A 14,014-nucleotide genomic window follows, 5' to 3' on the forward strand; every position below is an offset into this window, starting at 1 on the left:
GTTACTCTGGAGAGTTCATCTTAGTCAGTAATGAATAAAGAGAAACCCAGATATACGTTATTAAAGGGACAGTCAACACCAAAAATGTTATTGTGTCATTAATACACTTTTTACCTCTGAGATTACCTTGTATCTACGCCTCTGCAGATTTTCTCCTTTTCTCAGTTCTTTTGACAGACATGCCTTTTAGCCAACCAGTGCTGACTCATAAATAACGTAACTGTCAACATTCACTGAGATAAGAAGCAGCCTTCAAGGGCTTAAAAATTAGCATATGAGCCTACCTATGTTAAGCGTTCAACAAAGAATGCCAAGAGAACAAAGCAAATTTGATGATAAAAGTAAATTAGAAAGTTGTTTAAAATGACATGCTCTATCTGAATCATGAAAGTTTAATTTGGACTTTACTGTCCCTTTAAACATTTTCTTTTTCTCAGCTGTGTCAGGTATAAAGGAGAATTTATATCGAGTAATATGGTTTGTGAACATTTTGTACTTGTCTTACCTGGGTGTCTCTGTGTTGCTATTTTCACACAGGAATCTCACAGCAGAGTCCGGAGCCTGCTCTTTGTAACATAGAAGAGGCACTGGTGCCTGTAATATACCTGGGTAAACAAAACACTTATAAAACATTCATAAAGCATTATTTCTCGGAATATGGAAAATGATGCCGATAACAGTGAATCCATCTCACTGAAACATACTTTGTAATTCATGGCAATCTTGGATTCGATTTACAGCTGTTTAATCATTTATAAAGGACAACCGCACATTTTTTATAAGAATGAACAGAACACACACACAGTTAAAAGATACATTAGATGTCGTTAGCTGCTCTGTACTTCCATTTATAGTTTAAAAGAACACGAAACACAACATTTCGCTTTTATGATTCAGAAAGAGAATATGAGTAAACAACTTTCTAATTTACTTCTATTAAATTTGCATCATTGTCCTTTGTTGAAGGGGCAGCAATATACTACTGGGAGCTAGCTGAGGGTGAGGTATTGGCAAGAGACATATAAGTGCAGCCACCAATCAGCACCTTGCTCCCAGGAGTGCATTGCTGCTAAGTCTTCCTATGTATGCTTTTCAACAAAGGATACCAAGAGAACTAAGCAAATTAGATAACAGAAGTAAATCGTAACGTTATCTGAATCATAAAAGTTTATTTTATCTTTTTAGCTTGATGACTTTCAAAAGATTTTAAAGGGACATTCTAAAGTAAAAGTATGTTTTAATTTGTATGCATTCTAAAACCTAGCTAACTAGGTGTTTAACACACACAAAGGGTAGAGCACAGTGGGTAATTGGCAGGGTTGTACAACTGCATCCCCTTATTGGCTGACCATCTGTATATTATGTTCAGGAGTGACCTAATGAAAGGGATATGAAACTCAAACATTTTCTTTTGTGATTCAAACAGAGCATATACGCTTTTAAAAAAAAGTTTCAAATTTACTTCTATAATCAAATTTGCTTTGTTCCCATGATATTCTTTGCTGAAGAGATACCTAGGTAGGCATCTGGAGCACTAATTAACCAGTTGATAGTGCTGCCATCTAGTGCTTTTGCAAATGGATCCTTGCAAAAACCGCTGCCATAGAGTGCTCCAGGAATAGGCCGGTTCCTAAGCATAGGTCCCTGATTTTTCAACAAAAGATACCAAGAGAATGAAGAAAAACTGATACTAGAAGTAAAATAGAAACTTGTTTAAAATCACATGCTCTTATCAGGCTCTTTCTCCTGTTGAGATAGACTGATTTTCCCATTTAGGAATTCAGAGCTAGTGTTGTTGGGACTTGGGTAGATTACTAAGCTATCTAACCCATCTTTTTATTTTCCTCTTTCTTTTTTTTTTGTCTTTTTAAAATTTGATAAACTTACCAATAGTTGCTGAGGTCATCTATGCATGTTTTTTCTTTTTTTGTGCTTTCTGATATAGCCACATTAGAGGTGGATTATTAGAGGAATAAGTTACCTGTGGTTTAATATGTTGTTTTTCGCCCTGTGAGGCGGGAAATTCTGTGATTTGTCGTTTATTAAAGGGGCATGACAAACAGACAAACGTGAAAGATGAAATCTCCCTCTTGGGAGAAAATCCTTGAATTCCAGCTGATACCCCTGGGTCACAATTTCTAATGCCCAGGGATCCTGAACATCCCGTGCCCAAGCGAAGAGAGAAAGTCTGCCCCCTACTAAATCCGGTCCCGGATCGGGGGCTGCCCCTTCATGCTGTCTTGGTAGCAGCAGCGGGCTTCTTGGCTTGTTTACCTTTATTCCAGGCCTGGTTAGGTCTCCAGACTGACGTGGATTGAGCAAAAATCCCCTCCTGCTTTGTGACGGAAGAGGAAGTAGAGGGTCCTAAGTACTTGGAGTCTCTTGAGTGGGCGTTAAAGGTTGTGACACTTGGGGAGAATTGGATGGCATAACCTGATTTTCTTCAGCCTGAGAATCATCTTTAGACATACTTTTATTACCTAAAATATGTTCTTTGCAGTGTAAGGCCCTTTCAGTACAAGAGGGACACAATGTAAGTGGGGGTTCCATAATGGCTTCTAAACACATAGAGCATTGACTTTCCTCAATGTCAGACATGTTGAACAGGCTAGTAATAACCACAAAAAGACTTGAAAACACTTGATTTATTGAAAAAAACACCAATTTTGAAAAACGGTACTGCACCTTTAAGAAGTAAAAAAGCGCACAATCTTTTCAATCTGCTTCAAAATGCTATAACACTTACAATTTTAGCATATATCCTTCTTATACTGTAGCCTAATATTGCACCACAAGTAAGGGACAGATTAACCCTCTATAAGAAAAAACGTTATTCCCAAAACGTTATGAAAAACAACTTAATAACCCCCTGCACCTCGCCACAGCTCTCCTGTGGCGCCTACCTGCCCTCAGGGGTCTGACAAACATCTCACTATGACTCCGGTAGCCTATCTTTCAGTTTAGGCCCAACTGAAGCTGAAGTCTGCTGCCTTCTTGTGAAAATCAACTGCGCATCTGAGGCGGTATAGAAACTAGCCATGTGGGTTTAAGCATCCCAATTGTACAATAAGCCATGTGAACCCCCAGCACAATGCCCAGCACCAGTGATTATAAAACCGTTTGTGCAAATAAAAACGTTATGCTGCCCCTGTGTCTAACCATGCTGCCATAATTTTCTTGCTGCATTAAGCCCATAACATTCATACACGGGTCTCCAGTAAAACTCCTTCTTATATCTATAGGTTTACTGCTTACCCCTTCCCTCTTGGGAACTATGTCAGCCTGTTCTGAAATATCACAGTCTCTTCAGAAATAAATGACTGAACATACCTCAATGCTTGTAGCATGAAAAACGTTCCCCACACTGAAGCTTCTCTAGTACTCCACAGCCCTTCTGTGGGAACTCATATGGATCTTAGTGACATCTGCTAAGATCATCAACCTCCAGGCACAAATCTTCTTCCATATGCTGCCTGAGGAAAAATAGTACTCACCGGTACCATTTAAAATAAAAAAAGTCTTGATTGAAGAAACTAAAAACTATCATTTTAACACCTCTTTCACTTTACCGCTTCCTATTACTAGTATAGGCAAAGAGAATGACTGGAGGTGGAGAGAAGGGAGGAGCTATATATATACAGCTCTGCTGTGGTGCTCTTTGCCACTTCCTGTTAGCAGGAGGATAATATCCCACAAGTAAGGATGAATCCGTGGACTCGTCGTATCTAGTAGAAGAAATTATATTTATATTTATTTATTCACAACAGATATCACTTCAAAATAAAATACATTAGCAGTTATTTACCATAAATTACCAAGTAATCTCTCTGCTGTTTAGTCCTGTCTCTGCTTTTCAACTCTCTCTCTGATGTTCAAATGCTCTCTCTCTGCAGATAAACACTGTCTCTGCTGCTCAACTACTCACAAACTGCCCACCCTGCTCCCAATCAGAAACCACCAAAAAGGTGAACAAACTTTTCCTGTCTCCTTTTGCACATGTCCACCACCACCGCATGCAGGGAACTCTAGTTCCCTGGCATCTCTTATTGGTTATTATTCATACAATTGTTTTGTATGCTATTATTTTGCTTCCTTCTGCTCTCACCTTGTTACCTCTTCACATCAAACAACAAAGAGGAGGTATTGGTGCTCTCTGGACAGTTTATTAACGCTATGACTATTCTGATTGGCTGATCTCAACTTCTACAGCTTTGCTCTTTCACCATTGGTCCTTTTGTTTTCCACATTTATTGCTATGTTATACATTTACTGAATATTTAAATATACTTGTACTTTTAAAAGCTTCCAGAGCAGTAAACTGAAAGTTAAGCAAAATATTCATCTGTGTCTTAAATAAAATCTAGATTACGCCTAAACTAAAGCTAGGATAATCGGAATTCTCCTAGGTGGTAACTTGCCATAGAACAAGTTACAGAGCTGTTGTTCGTTCCTGGTAGAGCACTTCTCTTTCTATATGTAAATGATTCAGTATTGATGATAATTATGATAATAATGACTGTATAATATATGTTAGAATTATTTTTTAAATTAAGGATAAGGACGCTGAAGACCTTAATGCTGGATGGATCTGCTTATACACAAGGACCAGGTGGGATTTATGCCAGGGAGAAATGCAACGGCCAATTTGAGGATATTGCAGTTAACTATTGACTATTACTGGCAAAAATTTAACAAAGAAAAGATTACAATTAAATCAGATAATGCTATTATAGCAATTGACGCCGAAAAGGCATTTGATACAATCTCCTGGGACCATCTTTTTACAGTTATACAAAAGTCTGGAATTACTGGAATTTCCTCAGATTTGTCCATACCATTTACAACAATCCACTAGCCAATATAGTAGTTAATGGAAGCATTACTTAAAATTTTTCCCTACAGAAAGGTACAAGACAGGGGTGTCCGCTATCACCATATCTATTCAACCTAGCTATCGAACCCCTCGCTGTATATCTTAGAAAAGAAATTGAGGGTATTTGGTTAGGGAGAAGAAGAATTACATTGTTGCTATATGCAGACGATTTGTTAGTCTTTCTGAAAGATTCTAAAAAAAATATTCCCCTGCTAACACAAATTCTTGAAAAATGTAGTGCCTTTGCGGGCTATAAAGCAAATGTAGCCAAATATGAGATTTTTTGGATTAACAAAAATAGGAACAGTTATAAAGAATGCCCGTTTAAAGAAGCCAAGAATGAATTTAAATATTTGGGCTTCTCAAAAAATCCTAATGAATGCTATGACTTGAAGTATATTTATAAAAATTTTTAAAGATCTAACATTTTGGGCTAGATTTCCATTGTCTTTGTCGGGTAAAATCAACCTGATTAAAATGGTGGCATTCCCTAAGCACGCAAAAGATCTAGCACTTTTTAGAGGAAATTGTGTGAGGTTTTTGTGGGGGAAGAAGAGTAGGGTGATAAGTCTTCAGAAAATGACGTATTTTAGGAGAGAGGGAGGGTTCGCTCTACCAGATATTGAATTATATAACCTAACAGGAATAGGCAAAAACATAATTTATGCTTACCTGATAAATTCCTTTCTCCTGTAGTGTAGTCAGTCCACGGGTCATCCATGACTTATGGAATATTTCTCTTCCTAACAGGAAACTGCAAGAGAATTACCCAGCAGAGCTTGCAATATAGCTCCTCCCCTCACCTGTCATACTCAGTCATTCGACCAAGCATACGAGAAAGGAGGAACCATAGGGTACAGTGGTGACTGGAGTTTAATTTAAAATTTAGACCTGCCGTAAAAACAGGGCGGGCCGTGGACTGACTACACTACAGGAGAAAGGAATTTATCAGGTAAGCATAAATTATGTTTTCTCCTGTTAAGTGTAGTCAGTCCACGGGTCATCCATTACTTATGGAATACCAATACCAAAGCTAAAGTACACGGATGAAGGGAGGGACAAGGCAGGAACATTAAACAGAAGGAACCACTGCCTGAAGTACCTTTCTCCCAAACACAGCCTCCGAGGAAGCAAAAGTGTCAAATTTGTAAAATTTTGAAAAGGTGTGAAGCGAAGACCAAGTCGCAGCCTTGCAAATCTGTTCAACAGAGGCCTCATTTTTAAAGGCCCAGGTGGAAGCCACAGCTCTAGTAGAATGAGCTGTAATCCTTTCAGGAGGCTGCTGTCCAGCAGTCTCATAGGCTAATCGTATTATGCTACGAAGCCAAAAAGGGAAAGAGGTAGTCGAAGCCTTTTGACCTCTCCTCTGTCCAGAGTAAACGACAAACAGGGAAGAAGTTTGACGAAAATCCTTAGTTGCCTGAAAATAGAATTTCAGGGCACGGACTACGTCCAGATTATGCAAAAGTCGTTCCTTCTTTGAAGAAGGGTTAGGACACAGAGATGGAACAACAATCTCTTGATTGATATTCTTGTTAGTAACTACCTTAGGTAAGAACCCAGGTTTAGTACGCAGAACTACCTTGTCTGAATGGAAAATCAGATAAGGAGAATCACAATGTAAGGCAGATAACTCAGAGACTCTCCGAGCCGAGGAAATAGCCATCAAAAACAGAACTTTCCAAGATAACAACTTGATATCAATGGAATGAAGGGGTTCAAATGGAACGCCTTGAAGAACATTAAGAACTAAGTTTAAGCTCCACGGCGGAGCAACAGACTTAAACACAGGCTTAATCCTAGTTAAAGCCTGACAGAAAGCCTGAACGTCTGGAACTTCAGCCAGACGTTTGTGTAGAAGAATAGACAGAGCAGAAATCTGTCCCTTTAACGAACTAGTAGATAAGCCCTTTTCTAAACCCTCTTGTAGAAAGGACAATATCCTAGGAATCCTAACCTTACTCCATGAGTAACTCTTGGATTCGCACCAATGTAAATATTTACGCCATATTTTATGGTAAATTTGTCTGGTAACAGGCTTCCTAGCCTGTATTAAGGTATCAATAACCGACTCCGAGAAACCACGCTTTGATAGAATCAAGCGTTCAATCTCCATGCAGTCAGCCTCAGAGAAATTAGATTTGGATGTTTGAAAGGACCCTGAATTAGAAGGTCCTGTCTCAGAGGCAGAGACCACGGTGGACAGGACGACATGTCCACTAGGTCTGCATACCAGGTCCTGCGTGGCCACGCAGGCGCTATCAGAATCACCGAAGCTCTCTCCTGTTTGATCTTGGCAATCAAACGAGGAAGCATTGGGAATGGTGGAAACACATAAGCCATGTTGAAGACCCAAGGGGCTGTCAGAGCATCTATCAGCACCGCTCCCGGGTCCCTGGACCTGGATCCGTAACAAGGAAGCTTGGCGTTCTGACGAGACGCCATGAGATCCAGATCTGGTTTGCCCCAACGACGAACCAGTTGAGCAAAGACCTCCGGATGAAGTTCCCACTCTCCCGGATGAAAAGTCTGGCGACTTAGAAAATCCGCCTCCCAGTTCTCCACGCCTGGGATGTAGATCGCTGACAGGTGGCAAGAGTGAGACTCTGCCCAGCGAATTATCTTTGAGACTTCCAACATCGCTAGGGAACTTCTGGTTCCCCCTTGATGGTTGATATCCCCTTGGACAGATGTGGCCGAGAGAGCCACCATAGAAGAGAATCTCTGGTCTCTTGATCCAGATTTAGTAAAGGGGACAAATCTGAGTAATCCCCGTTCCACTGACTTAGCATGCACAATTGCAGCGGTCTGAGATGCAGGCGCGCAAATGGTACTATGTCCATTGCCGCTACCATTAAGCCGATTACTTCCATGCACTGAGCTACTGACGGGTGTGGAATGGAGTGAAGGACACGGCAAGCATTTAGAAGTTTTAATAACCTGGCCTCTGTCAGGTAAATTTTCATCTCTACAGAATCTATAAGAGTCCCTAGAAAGGGAACTCTTGTAAGTGGTAATAGAGAACTCTTTTCCACGTTCACCTTCCACCCATGCGACCTCAGAAATGCCAGAACTATCTCTGTATGAGACTTGGCAGTTTGAAAACTTGACGCTTGTATCAGAATGTCGTCTAGGTACGGAGTCACCGCTATGCCTCGCGGTCTTAGTACCGCCAGAAGTGATCCTAGAATTTTTGTAAAGATTCTTGGAGCCGTAGCTAATCCGAAGGGAAGAGCTACAAACTGGTAATGCCTGTCTAGGAAGGCAAATCTCAAATACCGGTAATGGTCCTTGTGAATCGGTATGTGAAGGTAGGCATCCTTTAGGTCCACCGTGGTCATGTACTGACCCTCTTGGATCATGGGAAGGATGGTTCGAATAGCCTCCATTTTGAATGATGGAACTCTTAGAAATTTGTTTAGGATTTTTAAGTCCAAGATTGGTCTGAAGGTTCCTTCTTTTTTGGGAACCACAAATAGATTTGAATAGAATCCCTGCCCGTGTTCCGTCCGCGGAACTGGGTGGACTACCCCCATTAGTAAGAGGTCTTGTACACAGCATAGAAACGCCTCTTTCTTTGTTTGGTTTGCTGATAACCTTGAAAGATGAAATCTCCCCCGTGGAGGTTAGGCTGCAAGAGAATGACTGAGTATGACAGGTGAGGGGAGGAGCTATATAGCAAGCTCTGCTGGGTAATTCTCTTGCAGTTTCCTGTTAGGAAGAGAAATATTCCATAAGTTATGGATGACCCGTGGACTGACTACACTTAACAGGAGAAATAGCTATGGACTGGCTAACGGAGACAGAATATTATTCCATAAGGGAGTTGGAGGAGTAATTAGTTAATCCATATATATTAAAGGCATTGCTGCACTGTAAAGGAAAGCTACCAACGGGGGATAAATCTATGATTACGGTCCAAAATGTGATAATTGCATGGCAAAAAATAGTCAAAATTGCACAAGTCAACCCTGGGTGGTCTAAATATGTTACTATATGCGGAAACCCCAATTTTGAACCTGCACTCACTTCTAAAGTATTCCAGAGCAGGAAACAGAAAGGGTTAGTTTATATGGAACCAGGGCCGGATTTCCCATTAGGCACAGTAGGCATGTGCCTACAGGCGCACTGCAGTAAGGGGCGCAATTGCCCCTGGCCCCCAGGCCGCTACAGTGTGGATTAAAAAAAAACTAAAAACTTCCTATTGGGTCCTGCCCATGATACAGTCCATATGTCATGTGATGGTTTTGCCCAATAACAACAATCTAATCAGCACGTGGCTAGAGTCACACGTGATCGCACACAAGCAAGTGGCGGGTTCAGTGTGTGTGCATGCAGCCAGGCAGGAACAGCTGTCTGAGAGACTCTCTACACTGCTGATCTCAGGTGGGTGCTAATTTCTGACAGATCCGGGTACTAGTGCTACACAGGCAGCAGTGGCTAACTCAGAGGATTTTAGAGTTTTACAACTGCTGCATGCGTTCGCCTCCTCCTTGTTAGACTCACTGAGCATTTAAATGCCACGCACTCGACTGTCTCAGCTGCCTCTGTTTGACGGGAGATGATAAAAAGGAGATTTACTTCTCCTGCTTGGTTATAGCTATATCAGGGAACCAGTGTTGCTTTTAGATAGACACGGAGTACAAAAACAGAATTTATGCTTACCTGATAAATTACTTTCTCCAACGGTGTGTCCGGTCCACGGCGTCATCCTTACTTGTGGGATATTCTCTTCCCCAACAGGAAATGGCAAAGAGCCCAGCAAAGCTGGTCATATGATCCCTCCTAGGCTCCGCCTACCCCAGTCATTCGACCGACGTACAGGAGGAAATATGCATAGGAGAAACCATATGATACCGTGGTGACTGTAGTTAGAGAAAATAATTCATCAGACCTGATTAAAAAAACCAGGGCGGGCCGTGGACCGGACACACCGTTGGAGAAAGTAATTTATCAGGTAAGCATAAATTCTGTTTTCTCCAACATAGGTGTGTCCGGTCCACGGTGTCATCCTTACTTGTGGGAACCAATACCAAAGCTTTAGGACACGGATGAAGGGAGGGAGCAAATCAGGTCACCTAAATGGAAGGCACCACGGCTTGCAAAAGCTTTCTCCCAAAAATAGCCTCTGAAGAAGCAAAAGTATCAAATTTGTAAAATTTGGCAAAAGTGTGCAGTGAAGACCAAGTCGCTGCCTTACAAATCTGGTCAACAGAAGCCTCGTTCTTGAAGGCCCATGTGGAAGCCACAGCCCTAGTGGAGTGAGCTGTGATTCTTTCAGGAGGCTGCCGTCCGGCAGTCTCATAAGCCAAACGGATAATGCTTTTAAGCCAAAAGGAAAGAGAGGTAGAAGTTGCTTTTTGACCTCTCCTTTTACCAGAATAAACAACAAACAAAGAAGAAGTTTGTCTGAAATCTTTAGTGGCCTCTAAATAGAATTTTAGAGCACGGACTACGTCCAAATTGAGTAACAAACGTTCCTTCTTTGAAACTGGATTCGGGCACAAAGAAGGTACAACTATCTCCTGGTTAATATTCTTGGTGGAAACAACTTTCGGAAGAAAACCAGGCTTAGTACGTAAAACCACCTTATCTGCATGGAACACCAGATAGGGCGGAGAACACTGCAGCGCAGATAACTCAAACTCTTCTAGCAGAAGAAATTGCAACCAAAAACAAAACTTTCCAAGATAATAACTTAATATCTACGGAATGTAAGGGTTCAAACGGAACCCCTTGAAGAACTGAAAGAACTAGATTAAGACTCCAGGGAGGAGTCAAAGGTCTGTAAACAGGCTTGATTCTAACCAGAGCCTGAACAAACGCTTGAACGTCTGGCACAGCTGCCAGCCTTTTGTGAAGTAAAACAGATAACGCAGAAATCTGTCCCTTCAGAGAACTTGCAGATAATCCCTTCTCCAAACCCTCTTGTAGAAAGGATAAAATCCTAGTAATTTTTATCTTGTTCCACGGGAATCCTTTAGATTCACACCAACAGATATATTTTTTCCATATCTTATGGTAAATTTTTCAGTCACAGGCTTTCTAGCCTGAATCAGAGTATCAATTACAGAATCTGAAAACCCACGCTTTGATAAAATCAAGCGTTCAATCTCCAAGCAGTCAGTTGGAGAGAAACCAGATTCGGATGTTCGAATGGACCTTGAACAAGAAGGTCCTGTCTCAAAGGTAGCTTCCATGGTGGAGCCGATGACATATTCACCAGGTCTGCATACCAAGTCCTGCGTGGCCACGCAGGAGCTATCAAAATCACCGAAACCCTCTCCTGGTTGATCCTGGCTACCAGCCTGGGAATGAGAGGAAACGGTGGGAAAACATAAGCTAGGTTGAAGGTCCAAGGTGCTACTAGTGCATCCACTAGAGTCGCCTTGGGATCCCTGGATCTGGACCCGTAACAAGGAACCTTGAAGTTCTGACGAGACGCCATCAGATCCATGTCTGGAATGCCCCATAATTGAGTTATTTGGGCAAAGATTTCCGGGTGGAGTTCCCACTCCCCCGGATGGAATGTCTGACGACTCAGAAAATCTGCTTCCCAATTTTCCACTCCTGGGATGTGGATTGCAGACAAGTGGCAGGAGTGATCCTCCGCCCATTGAATTATCTTGGTCACTTCCTCCATCGCCAGGGAACTCCTTGTTCCCCCCTGATGGTTGATATATGCAACTGTCGTCATGTTGTCTGATTGAAACCTTATGAATTTGGCCTTTGCTAGATGAGGCCAAGCTTTGAGAGCATTGAATATCGCTCTCAGTTCCAGAATGTTTATCGGGAGAAGAGATTCTTCCCGAGACCATAGACCCTGAGCTTTCAGGGGTTCCCAGACCGCGCCCCAGCCCACCAGACTGGCGTCGGTCGTGACAATGACCCACTCTGGTCTGCGGAAGCTCATTCCCTGTGACAGGTTGTCCAGGATTAGCCACCAACGGAGTGAATCTCTGGTCCTTTGATCTACTTGAATCGTCGGAGACAAGTCTGTATAATCCCCATTCCACTGTCTGAGCATGCACAGTTGTAATGGTCTTAGATGAATTCGTGCAAAAGGAACTATGTCCATTGCTGCAACCATCAATCCTATTACTTCCATGCACTGCGCTATGGAAGGACGAAGAACAGAATGAAGAACTTGACAAGAGCTTAGAAGTTTTGATTTTCTGACCTCTGTCAGAAAAATCCTCATTTCTAAGGAGTCTATTATTGTTCCCAAGAAGGGAACTCTTGTTGACGAGGAAAGAGAACTTTTTTCAATGTTTACTTTCCATCCGTGAGATCTGAGAAAGGCTAGGACGATGTCCGTATGAGCCTTTGCTTTTGACAGAGACGACGCTTGAATCAGGATGTCGTCCAAGTATGGTACTACTGCAATGCCCCTTGGTCTTAGAACCGCTAGAAGGGACCCTAGTACCTTTGTGAAAATTCTCGGAGCAGTGGCTAATCCGAATGGAAGTGCCACAAACTGGTAATGCTTGTCCAGAAAAGCGAACCTTAGGAACTGATGATGTTCCTTGTGGATAGGAATATGGAGATACGCATCCTTTAAATCCACCGTGGTCATAAATTGACCTTCCTGGATGGTAGGAAGGATCGTTCGAATGGTTTCCATTTTGAACGATGGAACCCTGAGAAATTTGTTTAGGATCTTGAGATCTAGAATTGGTCTGAATGTTCCCTCCTTTTTGGGAACTATGAACAGGTTGGAGTAAAACCCCATCCCTTGTTCTCTTATTGGAACTGGATGAATTACTCCCATCCTTAACAGGTCTTCTACACAATGTAAGAATGCCTGTCTTTTTATTTGGTTTGAAGATAATTGAGACCTGTGGAACCTTCCCCTTGGGGGTAGTTCCTTGAATTCCAGGAGATAACATTGAGAAACTATTTCTAGTGCCCAAGGATCCTGAACATCTCTTGCCCAGGCCTGAGCAAAGAGAGAAAGTCTGCCCCCCACCAGATCCGGTCCCGGATCGGGGGCCATCCCTTCATGCTGTTTTGGTAGCAGTGGCAGGCTTCTTGGCCTGCTTACCCTTGTTCCAGCCTTGCATCGGTCTCCAGGCTGGTTTGGGTTGAGAAGTATTACCCTCTTGCTTAGAGGATGTAGAAGTAGAGGCTGGTCCGTTTCTGCGAAAGGGACGAAAATTAGGCTTATTTCTAGCCTTAAAAGACCTATCCTGAGGAAGGGCGTGGCCCTTTCCTCCGGTGATGTCTGAAATAATCTCTTTCAAATCAGGACCAAACAGTGTTTTGCCCTTGAAAGGGATGTTAAGCAATTTTGTCTTGGAAGACACATCCGCTGACCAAGACTTTAGCCAGAGCACTCTGCGCGCCACGATAGCAAACCCTGCATTTTTCGCCGCTAATCTCGCTAATTGCAAAGCGGCATCTAGAATAAAAGAGTTAGCCAATTTAAGTGCATGAACTCTGTCCATAACCTCCTCATACGAAGATTCTTTATTGAGCGACTTTTCTAGTTCTTCGAACCAGAAACACGCTGCCGTAGTGACAGGAACAATGCATGAAATTGGTTGAAGAAGGTAACCTTGCTGAACAAACATTTTTTTAAGCAAACCCTCTAATTTTTTATCCATAGGATCTTTAAAAGCACAACTATCTTCTATGGGAATAGTAGTGCGTTTGTTTAGAGTAGAGACCGCCCCCTCGACCTTAGGGACTGTCTGCCATAAGTCCTTTCTGGGGTCGACTATAGGAAATAATTTCTTAAATATAGGGGGAGGCACAAAAGGTATGCCGGGCCTTTCCCATTCCTTGTTTACTATGTCCGCCACCCGCTTGGGTATAGGAAAAACATCGGGGGGCACCGGAACCTCTAGGAACTTGTCCATACATAATTTCTCTGGAATGACCAAATTGTCACAATCATCCAGAGTAGATAATACCTCCTTAAGCAGTGCGCGGAGATGTTCTAATTTAAATTTAAATGTTACAACATCAGGTTCAGCTTGTTGAGAAATTTTTCCTGAATCTGAAAATTCTCCCTCAGACAAAACCTCCCTCCTGGCCCCTTCAGATTGGTGTGAGGGTATGTCAGAAGTGTTATCATCAGCGTCCTCTTGCTCTTCAGTGTTTAAAACAGAGCAATCGCGCTTTCTTTGATAAGTAGGC

General features: G+C 42.2%; 1 protein-coding gene across 1 annotated transcript in view; it reads right to left on the reverse strand.

Moving 5' to 3' along the window:
- Window positions 1-14,014, reverse strand: part of DGLUCY (D-glutamate cyclase) — a 365,542-nt gene that overhangs the window by 65,426 nt on the left and 286,102 nt on the right. The window contains exon 9 of the mRNA XM_053697558.1: window positions 506-605. Coding sequence (XP_053553533.1) covers window positions 506-605 — 100 coding nt within the window. The remainder of the gene's footprint in view (window positions 1-505; window positions 606-14,014) is intronic.

The sequence above is a fragment of the Bombina bombina genome, chromosome 1 (genome assembly GCF_027579735.1).
Source record: "Bombina bombina isolate aBomBom1 chromosome 1, aBomBom1.pri, whole genome shotgun sequence".
NCBI classification, from domain to species: domain Eukaryota; kingdom Metazoa; phylum Chordata; class Amphibia; order Anura; family Bombinatoridae; genus Bombina; species Bombina bombina.